Here is a 12177-nt window from a genome sequence, read left to right as displayed (position 1 = left end):
TGTTAGGGATTAACATGGCCCATAAAATACAATACTTGGGAATTTGGCTCACGGAGAGATGTTCTTCTATCAAGGTAGATAATTATATGAAATTGCTACAACAGGTATCTAAGGATATGACTAATTGGAGTGGTAAACAACTGTCTTTGATGGGTAGGATTGCGACAGTTAAGACACATGTATTACCAAAATGTTTGTTTCTGTTTCAAATAGCACCAACTAAATTGGACAAATTTTATTTTAAATCTTTGGAGACAATAGTGGCTCAATTTATATGGCAAGGCAAGAAAGCACAAATTAAAACCCAAATGTTGCAAAAACATAAAGAACTGGGAGACTTCGGAGTACCCAACTGGGAAGCATATTATAATGCAGCAATTATGACATGAGTGAAGGATCAGGTGACGTTGAGTAGAAGGCGCCTATTGGCTATAGAGGGACATGACCTCCCCCAGGGATGGCATACCTCTCTCTGGCAAGAAAGAGATACCCCCCATAGGTACTTCATGGGACATTATATTCGGAAGATTTTGATGGGGGTCTGGGAAAAGATGAGGCAAAAATACTATCTTAGGGTTCCGTGCTGGTTGGCACCATTAGAGGCCTTAACGCATCCCAGTGTATTTAATTGGACAAGAAACATAACATATAAAGACATTATGACAGAAGATGGCAACATGAAGACTAAGATGGAATTAGAGCAGCAGGGCAGGAATTTGGAATGGTGGGAATATTTACAGGTTAGAAACAGGTTTAAAAGCGATAGGGTACGGTTTGGGATCTACCCAAACCCTCAGGGGCTAGATAAGATTTTGTTTGGCGGAGATAAGAAAATGTTATCGAGATTTATCAAATTTTGACCTGTCAAGATGTTAAAGAAGAGATGGATAAAAGCCTTCTAATAGCATGGGAGAGAAACTTTGGCTATGAGATTGAAATGGGCAAATGGTGGGATCTATGGAGTAAGACTATTAAACTTACAATATCTACAGCATTTAAAGAAAACATATACAAGATGGTTTATAGATGGCACTTCCCCCCAATGAGGTTAGCCAAAATGTTTCCTGGGTTATCTCCACTGTGTTGGAAATGCGGAAGAAGGGATGGCACATTCTACCATATTTGGTGCTCTTGTGCTGAGGCCACGAAATACTGGAGAAGGATTGAAAAATGGCTTAAAGAGGTTACCGGGGCAAGCATGGAATGGAAACCCGAGAATTTTTTATTAAGCATAAAACCAGAAAACATGAGTAAATCAATATGGCGTTTGAGCCTACATATAATTGTGGCCGCAAGAATAACTTATGCACAATTTTGGAAATCTACTACCATACCGTCGGAAGATGCCATAATTAAAAAGATCTATGAATGTGCAGAAATGGACAGAATGACGGGTTGGCTGAGGGACAAAGGAGAAACGGAACATTACGTTAGCTGGAATCTATGGTATATGTGGGCGACAAGGAGAACCGCAGGGACTTAAAATGGGGAAAGTCAAATAGCAGTTGTTAACAATGGGAACTAAAAGTGAACATGGGTATTGTAATAGATCCCTGAATTTTGTAATGAGAAGATGCGGCTTAGAGACTAAACAATGAGGAAGGAAAAAAAAGTTGGGCTGTGAATGACTGTCACCGCAGGGGAGGGGGTTGTATGTTTAAAATTGTATTTGTATTTGTATATTTTACTCTTTAAAAAAATGTATAACCAATAAAGATTACTTTAAAAAAACAAAGAATATAAAAAAAACAGAACATGTTTATTTCAAACTAAAAAAAACCTGTCACCGTATACAAATTTTGTTGCAAGTAGAGAAAACTTGGATAATTTTGTCTAGTCTTGCATTTTTATGATGCTACTTATTATTATTGTATACACTTCAATTTTATGATTTATTTTTCATACCTATATTTATTGGGAATATTTTACATATAAATTTGCAAATAAATGAAACAACTATTTTGGCCATCTAGATTTTTTTAATAGATGCAAAACTTTCCATCGTGTTCAATGGCAATTTATTTTTACCTTTTTACTTTAAAATAGTTAGTTAGGGCCGTGGGAAATAAGCATTATAATTGGGACAACATAAATTAAAATTCCACTACATCTTAAAGAGACATGGGGAATTGGAAAGTAATTGTAAGAAATACAGTTAAAGGTGTTAAATCCTTTTATTGCAATAGTATTATAAATATAAGTGGATGTACTGCCGTTTAAGAACACACACATAAGGCACAAAAATGATCTCATAAAAAATGTTTTTATTCTTCTGTTGATGAATTCCACTACATTCCTATAATTTATCTGAGATGAGGACTTGTTAACTTTTTGAATATTAAAGGCAAGTTCTAAACAATTTATTAATCTGGTATTTCTTTCTGCTTTTTATTTATATCTGCTTATGATAAAAGGTGACATATCAGAGGAATGCTTTGGATTTCATTCAGCATGCAGATAGACAAAGTTTGTTAATGGAAATCAATACTTTGCATGAACAGCTAAACAGGCAAGGTGAAGAAAAAGAAATCCATCCAAAATGTCAAGGTAATGTGTAAAACCGTTTGATCAATGTGGTTATCTTCATTTTCCATCAGACTTCCTTTCTAGGCTTCAGTTTGAAAAACAAAGGGGGGGGGTGTTGTGTGTTATTGTTAGTATATATGAACTAATAACATAAGTATACCAAAATTCAACTTGGACAACATATCATACGTTCTCATTTAACCAACTTCAAAAAGACAGAAAGTAGCATTAATAATGTCAGTGCTAAGAGTCTAACAAGTAAAATATAGTGGCCTAGCTAAGCTGAAATTCTTGCAGTGAGTTTAAAATTATTATATAATAATAATTTATAAAATGGAAGTAATCCATGTTTCATCAAAGAATTAAAGATCAAACACACCTTTAGTATTATTGAAGTTAAATGTTTTCTATAAATAAGAAACTGATTTTCCTCTTTGGTCAGGATTTTGTTTCAATGACAGATTAGCATGTTTAGTCTGTTTCTTACTGTGTGACAATGTGCTCCCTAGAACCTTTGGGATACAATATGGAAATGCAAATAGAGCTCAAAAATACTAAGGACAGAACAGCTGAACTTCAAGAGCAGCTCACTTCTGAAAGGATGGTGGCTGAAGAACTGAAAAATGAACTTGGGCAAACCAAACTGGAATTGGAAACAACTCTAAAAGCACAACATAAGCACTTGAGGGATCTGGAAGCTATCAGGTATAATTTTCAAGGTTTTTTTTTCTTTAGCTCTGTAGAAGATCCTACTTTTTTTTTTTTACAGTTCTGTTAAAAACCAGTTTTAAAGTGAGGCTGTTTAAATCTTACTCATTTTAATGAAACATTCACATTGACTTCTTTTACTTTTCATCATTTTAAAATGATTGGAATGAAGAGGCTCTTGCAGCAAACATTGTATAGAATTGATTATTCTCCCCAGTGGTGGAGACAACAGCCAGGATGAGTTGTCTCTGTCCAGTGACCAATAGGACTGAGTCTAGAAATAAAATTTTGGAAAACTTGCAGGTTTGCCTTGAATATGCAGTTTTGTGCTCAGTTAGTTTAGATACTTTCAAATAACTAAAAGTAATTTATCTTGGTTTGTATCAGAAATGAACTTAAGGGAAAGACAATTGAACTTGACATCTTACAAACCACGATTACAAATGAAAGGAAGAAATCAATGGAGTTTCAATGGGCTCTGGAAAAGGAGAAAACAAAAGTGGGACACAGTAAAAAAAGAGAAAAACAAGAAATTGAGGTAACCAATCTTGGTTATTTAAAATGTGCAGTGGGAGTGATTGCTATACAGATTATGAGGAGAAGGAGGAGGTTTTCATGCTTTAGTATATATTTAATAAGATACCATGCATTGTAAAGATTGAGAATTAAGCCAGCATCTTTAATGATAAGATAAAAACAACAAGTTGCAAAAAGCAGAGTTCATTCGAAATACCTCAGTGAACAAAACTTGATACTTGTAATTGTTCTTGTCAGCAATTTCCTTGTACCAGATGTAGTCTTTTATACTAACTCATTAGCAAAAAGTTTTTTTCTATAGGCTTACTGAAACAAATTATGAATATGATGAATAGGTAGGTAGTCCTATGTATTAGGCCTATTAAAATCTGAGAGTTTTTTTCATTCACTTTAAAAGCCTGTTTTCAGATTCTCCAAGATTACTTCAAAGATTGTGTCCACCAGCTTAGGCAGCGAAGAGGTTGAACAGCAACATCGGCAGTACAAACACATACCACGTACACCCAAACATGTTGTGCTAGGCCATGGCAACCTCTTCTTCTCTGTGCGGATGCTGTTTATTGGTTACTCAACCAAAAGAGTTGACTTAAATCTCCTTTGTTCCAATATGCCTAACCATGACTCAGATTAGATCAGCCTTTCATTACTGAACATTATTTGTAGAGTGAATGTCTTATTCTAAGATAGCTTTGCTAACAATAAAATAGTTTTGATTTATAGCTTTATTCCTAAAATTGCAAGTTCTCTCAATGTAACATGCATCCTTAATATATCAGTCCAGAAAATGTAACATGTATCCTTTATACTAGTCCAGAAAAAAAAATGAACAGACTTCTAAATTAAATTTGAATTAACTTTTGAATTAAAAATCTAGTAAGATCAGCATGTGACAAGCTTTTAACTATCAATTTCTAATTTCTTCAAAATTACTGTTTTTATGGTACATTCCAGTGGTCTTTACAAAGAGTTAGATACCCACATTTTGCTTGTTTTTGTTGTTTTCCTCTTGTAAGGATTTGAAATTTACTTTTGAAAATGAAAGACAGAAGAATATAGAACTGAGTAAGCTTTTGGAACTTGAAAGACAGCTGTCAAATGATTTGCAAAAGAAGATTGAATCCCAGGAGGCATTAAATGAGGAGCACAAGTTTGACCTTCAAGTACTGTTGGAATCTGAGAAGCTCAAAGTTGTGGAGCTGTGCAGTGCCCTAGACAAAGAAAAAGACTTGCACATCCAGCTCCAGATGATTGAACAGATAAAGCAGGATGGAAGTTCTGCACATTCAGATGAATTGCTCAAAGATCTGCAAAAGCAATTGAATGAAAAGCATGACCGTATAGTTCTAATGGTTAATGAATTGGAAGAGAACAGATTGAAATGTGTGAAATTGGAGCAACTGTTGGAAAAAGAGCAGCAGAGAAAAACTATACAGGACGAACAAGATGTTAATATCTTGGCACAACAAACAATACATGAGCTGGAGTCCCCAGTGGAAGAGTTGCAGTGGCAAATTGAAGAAATGAAACAACAAATTCTTAAGTCGCTGGGTAAAGAAGAGAAACAGCAAGAAATGGTTGAAGAGTTACAGCAAAAAATGCAGAGAAAAGAGGTAGGATCGCAGGTGGAAAAAGCAACATGTCAGGCTGTAAATGAGGTACGTATCCCTCCAGAAACAAATGTATTTTGCCTTTCAGTATTAGAAGTGATTATTAATACATTTATATTTGTTATTTGTTCAGAGTAATTTTCAAAATCTGCCTTTGCTTTATATCTCATTTACATGTAATTTCATTGTTTCCTATAATGCAGATGATACTAAAATATAAGAATGTCCACAAGCAGAATTTCTGGGATTAGGCACAAAGGTACACTTAAAGGAGGAGGCTAAATCAAAGCCAGGATTCTCTTGTTTTCATAAGCTAGAGTTCTAGAGCAAGAACAGCCTCTAGTTTTGTTTTAAGACAGCAACAAGTCACAGAATACCTTAATTGGATGAGATTCTTGGTTTGTTCCCGCAGCAACAGTCTAATGGGGAAAGCACAGGAATGAATACTACTTGGTTGATCACAATAAATCAGAACACTTTAGATTCCTGATTTACTATTATGTGCAGAGTAGCCCTTAGTTAACTTAAACAGTTTAAAAAATACAGGTAGTCCTCGACTTACAATTCATTTAATGACCATTCAGAGTTACAGTATCACTGAAAAAAATGAATTCTGATCATTTTTTACAGTGACAACCCCATGATCACATGATTTACCTTTGGATGCCTTACAACTGACTCATATTTATGATGGTTGCAGTGTCCCAGAGTCATATTATTGCCTTTTGTAACCTTCTGACAAGCAAAGTCAACAAGAAAACCAGATTGACTTAAAAACCGTTTTATTCATTTAACAGCTGCAGTGATTCACTTAATAAATGTGGCAAGAAAAGTCGTAAAAGGGGACTAAACCAGTGGTGAAATTCAATTTTTTTTACTACAGGCTCTGTGGTCGTGGCTTGGTGGTCGTGGCAGGGGAAGGATACTGCAAAATTCCCATTCCCACTGGGACCAGCCAGAAGTGATATTTGCCGGTTCTCTGAACTACTCAAAATTTCTGCTGCTGGTTCTCTAGAACCTGTCGGAACTTGCTAAATTTCACCCCTGGGCTAAACTCACTTAACAAATTTCTCACTTAACAATATACATTTTGGGCTCAATTGTGGTTGTAAATTGAAGACTACCTGTATTTCATAAAATTTCCAAGAAAACTGCTTGAGCTGTTGTGAGAGAGTAGGTTGCCCAGCAAATACTCAGCATCTGTGCTGTATTGTCCTGTCTCTTTAGCCCTCTTCCCGGCGGGCATGAGAATAAAAGCTATGCTGAAAGACAGCTGGGTGTAATGGACCTGGGAGAGAGAAGAAGATATGTCTCCATTTGTGGAGTAAAGCAATCTGAAGCAGCTAGAAAGAGATAATTGTTCTATAGTAGTATTCACAAGGAGTAGGTGTAGTAGGAGAAAGAGTGATAATTGCAGTAGCAGTAATATTAAACAGTGGAGAAGAATGGTGTAGTGGTGAACAATGAGTAATATCTATAAATGTTTGTTTAGTTATGTTGTATAGGGATCTATGTGGTTGACTTTGTATTTTGTATTTGAAGCCCATTAAATGGGTATAGTTAAAAATATTATGTGAAATATGTAAAGATTAATCAAATTTTAAAATTATTCTTTACGGCCATAGATTTTCTAGATTTTAGAACTGTTGCATACATAAATAACTGTTCTAAAAGCTGGAGAGTCTGTGACCATGCAGACTTATATAAAATAAGATAAACCAGACTATCACGTGTTAATCTTTTATTTAGAATTGTTTATTCTAAAAGTACTTGTCTACCTCCATTCCCAACACACACACACACATCATCTTCTGAACAGTTGTTTATCACAATATATGTTCTTTAATATGATATTTTGTCAATTCAGAATACAAATCCTCCCAAAGCAGCTAACATACAATATAAATGATCAGGAATAACAATATAATAGTTATCTTATTTTTAATAATGTAAGTAAGTATAGATTTTAAATAAAGCTCTTACTCAATAGTCCCAAATGTGAACTGAAACTTGGGGTTTTTTTCCTTAAAATCATTAAAACCAAGAAAGTCCAGTTGCTTTTGGAAAAGCACCTTTGGGACACTATTACTCAGATGATTGGGGATCTCCATAGATACACTTACTCCATAAAAGTATTTGTATTAAAAAATACAAATGCCACATAGTTAAAAATATATTTTCTTGACTTTAGAACTTTCATATAATTAGTAGAAAGTAGTTTTCTTCTCTGCTTCCCCTACACCTTCTTGGCATACTTTCATGTGCAGGTTGCTTCAGAAGAATCTAGTGAGCGAACAAGAAAGTGGATTTTCCAGCAGAAAATGGGAGCAGCTGAAACAAAAGAATTATCTTACTCTTCCTTAATGGGCATTGGAGAAGAAGGAGAAGGTGATGCCTCCAGACAATCTGAAGAGATTGAGATGATTCGGCAGAAGATCAACAATGTGTCTTCCAAGTTGAAACCCTTGGCCAATAAAGCTGCTTGCAGGTTAGATATATTTCTTTTTAATAGCAATACAATGATGAAAAACTTCTATATAACGAGTATATTACAATTTAGGAGTTTGTGATGTGAGCAATGGGAAGCAGGTTATGAGCCAGTATAAAGTTATAAATAAAAATAACAATTTCTGAAGGAAGTCTTTACATTTTTACAGTATTAAGCCATGACTATAGTTGTATCGTTTACTTTCCATTATTTTATGTTGTACATTTTAAATCTAAGTCTTAACTTAGCTTGGATTGCTTTATAATCATAATCCTTGTTTTGTAATAACTTTTATGTGTATCTTCTTTCACAAAACATTATTATTGAACCTATGGCATTTATAATCTGTGATAAACATAAGAAAACCATTACAGTAGGAGAGGGGAAAAAATGATTATGTGTATTTCATTGTCAATTGTGCTACATAAATGTCAGATATATAGATATATATTTATATATTATTCCAGATTACCCTTTGAAAAATCAGATGATGAAGATTTAATTGGAATACAACATGACATAGAAGACGTTCTAGTAAAATTGCAAGTGCTCGCTGATTTATATAGTGTGGAGGTAATGTTCAGGGAGAGGGAACAGAAATACTTATTTAGACTTATTTTTAAGATTGAAAATGATTTATTTAAATTGAATTTGTATATATTTGCAAAGCATAAGATAACTTCTGTTTTCCTGTTTTAAATCATATGGACTGTTTTTAACATTGTAATTTGGAAGAGTATAGTTGGGTTTTTACTTCTTATTTACCATTTGAAACTAGAATTTTGAATCAGTTCTTCCCACATGTGAAGTAATCCAGGCAATTTACAATGAATCCAAATACATAAAGCAAAGTACAATCTTTCATGGAAGTCTTATTTGAAAAGAAGCAATAGATTTTGTATGCAATGTAAATATGCATTATATTTGTGGTTTGATTTGGCTTCCATTTCTTAGAAAGCAGTATTGCAATATGTTTCCTAATTGCAGATGTGTTCAAGCTACTGAGCTGCTTTACTTGCTATTTTTTCCCTACATAGGTTAGTTCAATTTCCCCATCTTCAGCCTCATTGATTGAAGGACTGCTAAAACAGTATTCTGAATTGAATGAGCTTGTGAAAAGATTGGGATCAGAAAAGAGGGCTATGAGGCAAGAAATGATAAAGCTAGAAAAGGAACTTCGAAGTTATAAAGGCAAAGGACCTTGTGGAGACTCAGTACGTTTTTTCCATCCTTTGAAACTATATCAATTTCTACTCCATCTTAAGTACTTATTTGTTTGGCCAAACTGTCAAATAACTTGAAAGCTCAATGTAAAGTTAAATAAGAACTGTTTCATTTAACTGGCGCCTTTTTTAAAAATGAAAACAGACTAATGGTAGATTTCCTTCCAGTGGAAGTAATTTACAGAGATTTCATTATAAGGATATCATTTTAATTTCTGCAGTATAAAAATCTTCAGCTTTCCCTTTAATATCTATATTTTAGATCTTATGCATATAAAAAGTAATTTATTTTAATTGGATATGTAATTCAGTACTTAGATTGAAATCTTATGCAGACTCCATAGTGAAGAAGCAGTGGTTGCTACTTAAGAACGTTCACTTTTCCATGAAATTGCATATTCTTGGACTAATTTTCACAAATAATCATTTTATGGTAATAGGTAATCAATCTACAGAAGCATAATGGGGAGGCAAGCACATCCTATTACTAGGCTTGCCCTATGTTGCATCCACACACACTATATAAGAGCCAAATATGTTTAAGTTGTAGAGTTCAGCATTCAGTTTTTCCACAGGTCTTAAGGATAATGATTACTATTACTATTTCCATATTTATTCAACCAGTGATAAGTGAGGCCAGAAAGAATGACTAAGATCTTTCTATAAATGCTTTCTTGACTATTGTACATAATTTGGCTGTGTACATTACATTTGTTATTATCTCTTAGTAACAAGGAATAGGTTGTAATTACTTCTCATTAATTTGGATACTTATTTATGTTCCTTTTGAAATTTTGCAGTCATTACATAATGGAAGAAATAATGATGCACCGATTACATCTGAAAAAGAAATCTGGCATAAAGAGAAATTAAGTCTTCTAAAGAATTCAGAAATTAAATTAACGAAGTTTAAAGAACTAAAAAATGAAGCTTTCTTGAAAGAACTGGAATCAGAGTCTGAAAATGCAGCTTTAAAGGTGAAAAGCTTTATCTTACCTACTTATTGGACCATTTTTTCTGTTATTAAACCTTGCACTGATTTGCTTTTTATGGCAATCTGAAATCAAATGACCTGAAATGTGGCACCCTTATTTGTGACCATTCTTCGGTACCAATATTTTTTTATAGAACCTCACAAATTGGGTAGCAAAATGCTTGAGCTTTGGTGCAATCTGTTTTACTCAATTGAGATTTTGAAGATTTTAAAAATGGGAAGGTTCTTATTTTCATTCCTTCTGAAATATAGTATAAAATGGTCTGAAAGTTCTTTCTCTTGTTCCTTTCTGTGACATGATTGCATCAGTAAAAGATGCGTAGCCTACTAGCAAGAGAGAGACCTGAATTAAATCCCTTGCCCAAATAATATGCCTGGACTAAATTGAAGGAAAAGTCAACTTCCCATATCTAGCTGATTTTCAGAAGAAAGTATTTGCCCACTTATGATTGGAAATCTCATGCATCCATGCTGTATTACTAACACGAGCAATTCAGAATACTAATCTAATAACATAATAACATAAGTTATCATCAAAATTTATTTTATTAGATGATAAAGTGGACTGAATGCCATAAAATAACAACTTCTTCATGATTGCATGTAGCACCTCACAATGTGTAATTTCTCACTGTATTTAATTTCTATTCTAGATAATTTATGCAAAATATCTGAGAGCAGAGAGCTTTCGAAAGGCTCTCATCTATCAAAAGCAATATTTGCTGCTCTTATTGAATGGGTTTCAGCAGTGTGAAGTATTCACTACAACTGTTCTTGCAAGAATGGATGGGCAGCCTCCCTTCGTTCAACCGGAGGCCACTACACACCATTCAAAAAGTTTTACCCGATTTCGCTCAGCTGCTATAGCGCTAATTGCAATTTCAAGGTAAGACATAAAAGATTCAATTCTTCTTAATAACACATATATAAAACCGATTATGTATTTAAAGTGATAAAATGGTTGAAACAAGGTACTTAATTAAATGGTAAGCCTTCCATCTAGGAAACTATTCTCCAAAGTATATAGGGAATATTTAGAAAGCAAATAAGCAGATAGTAAATTAAGAAATCGATTATATCTAAGCAAGAATTTCTCATATATGGACATGAAATGTGTTACTTCTTATTGATTTTTCATATCAGATGTCCTAAATATTACAATATATTTCCCTTTATTATAAATGCAGAATGAAGTCGCTGGTTCAAAAATGGAAACGAGTTACTGCTTATCATTTAACTGGCATAAACCTAGAAACTTCTAGCCAGAATACAGGTAAATATTTCAACGCCACGGAAAAAAATGACATTACTGTTTTTCACACTTAAATGACTGTTGCAGCATCTCCAGGGTTATGTGGTCCAAATTTCAGGTGCTTGGCAACTGGTTCATATTTATGATGATTGTAATGTCCCTGGTCATGTTGTCACCTTTTGCAGCCTTCCATCAAGCAAAGTGAATGGGAAAACCAGATTCACTTAACCACTGTGACTAAGTTAACAACTGCAGTGATTCATTCAACAACAGTGCCAAGAAAGGGGGCAAAATGGGGCAAAATTTGCTTAACAACTGTCTCAGTAACAGAAATTTTGGGCTCCATTGTGGTCGTAAATCAAAGACTACATTTATATAAGAACATGGTATCTATTGTAAGATTCAGTTTCAGATCTCCTCTGAAAAAGAAGAGTGAAATATCACCACATATTCCATGTTTCATATGACATTTCAGAAGTCATTTCATCAAGAAATGGCAACTATTTAAGGCTTTCAGTTTTAATTGATTTTAATTGAATTATGTAGTATTTATTATTCCATATTGTATAATTGTAAAAATATTTGATACCTATTGCTGTTTGAATTAGAAGTTATCTGTTTATTCTTTCCAAAATGCTAAGGAAATTTTAAAAAAAATATTTGGCTAACATGAGTAATCATTGGAGGCATGATTAATAAAATCTTATACTCTAATTGTTCTTGTATCTATGCCAAAAGCTATCTCCAAAAAAATTGAGAATTTATCTGAATATTTATAGGCTTTTTTAACAAAAAGTCTCCATCTGCCAAATATTTTAAAAAGCTGATTGAGTTCTAAAATA

The 12177-nt window shown here is 33.6% G+C and overlaps 1 protein-coding gene across 5 annotated transcripts in view; it reads left to right on the top strand.

Moving 5' to 3' along the window:
- AKAP9 (A-kinase anchoring protein 9) overlaps positions 1 to 12177 on the top strand; it is a 104807-nt gene that overhangs the window by 89686 nt on the left and 2944 nt on the right. For all 5 annotated transcript variants that reach the window (XM_087712620.1, XM_087712619.1, XM_087712622.1 and 2 more), the window contains 10 exons: positions 2415 to 2547; positions 3036 to 3231; positions 3622 to 3772; positions 4785 to 5426; positions 7646 to 7866; positions 8334 to 8439; positions 8904 to 9080; positions 9890 to 10066; positions 10737 to 10969; positions 11271 to 11356. In XM_087712620.1, coding sequence (XP_087568746.1) covers positions 2415 to 2547; positions 3036 to 3231; positions 3622 to 3772; positions 4785 to 5426; positions 7646 to 7866; positions 8334 to 8439; positions 8904 to 9080; positions 9890 to 10066; positions 10737 to 10969; positions 11271 to 11356 — 2122 coding nt within the window. The remainder of the gene's footprint in view (positions 1 to 2414; positions 2548 to 3035; positions 3232 to 3621; positions 3773 to 4784; positions 5427 to 7645; positions 7867 to 8333; positions 8440 to 8903; positions 9081 to 9889; positions 10067 to 10736; positions 10970 to 11270; positions 11357 to 12177) is intronic.

Source organism: Thamnophis sirtalis, unplaced genomic scaffold (assembly GCF_051295495.1).
Source record: "Thamnophis sirtalis isolate CommonGarterSnake01/CBP01778 unplaced genomic scaffold, rThaSir2_p1.2 scaffold_4, whole genome shotgun sequence".
NCBI classification, from domain to species: domain Eukaryota; kingdom Metazoa; phylum Chordata; class Lepidosauria; order Squamata; family Natricidae; genus Thamnophis; species Thamnophis sirtalis.
This window is presented reverse-complemented; position numbering and strand designations above follow the sequence as displayed.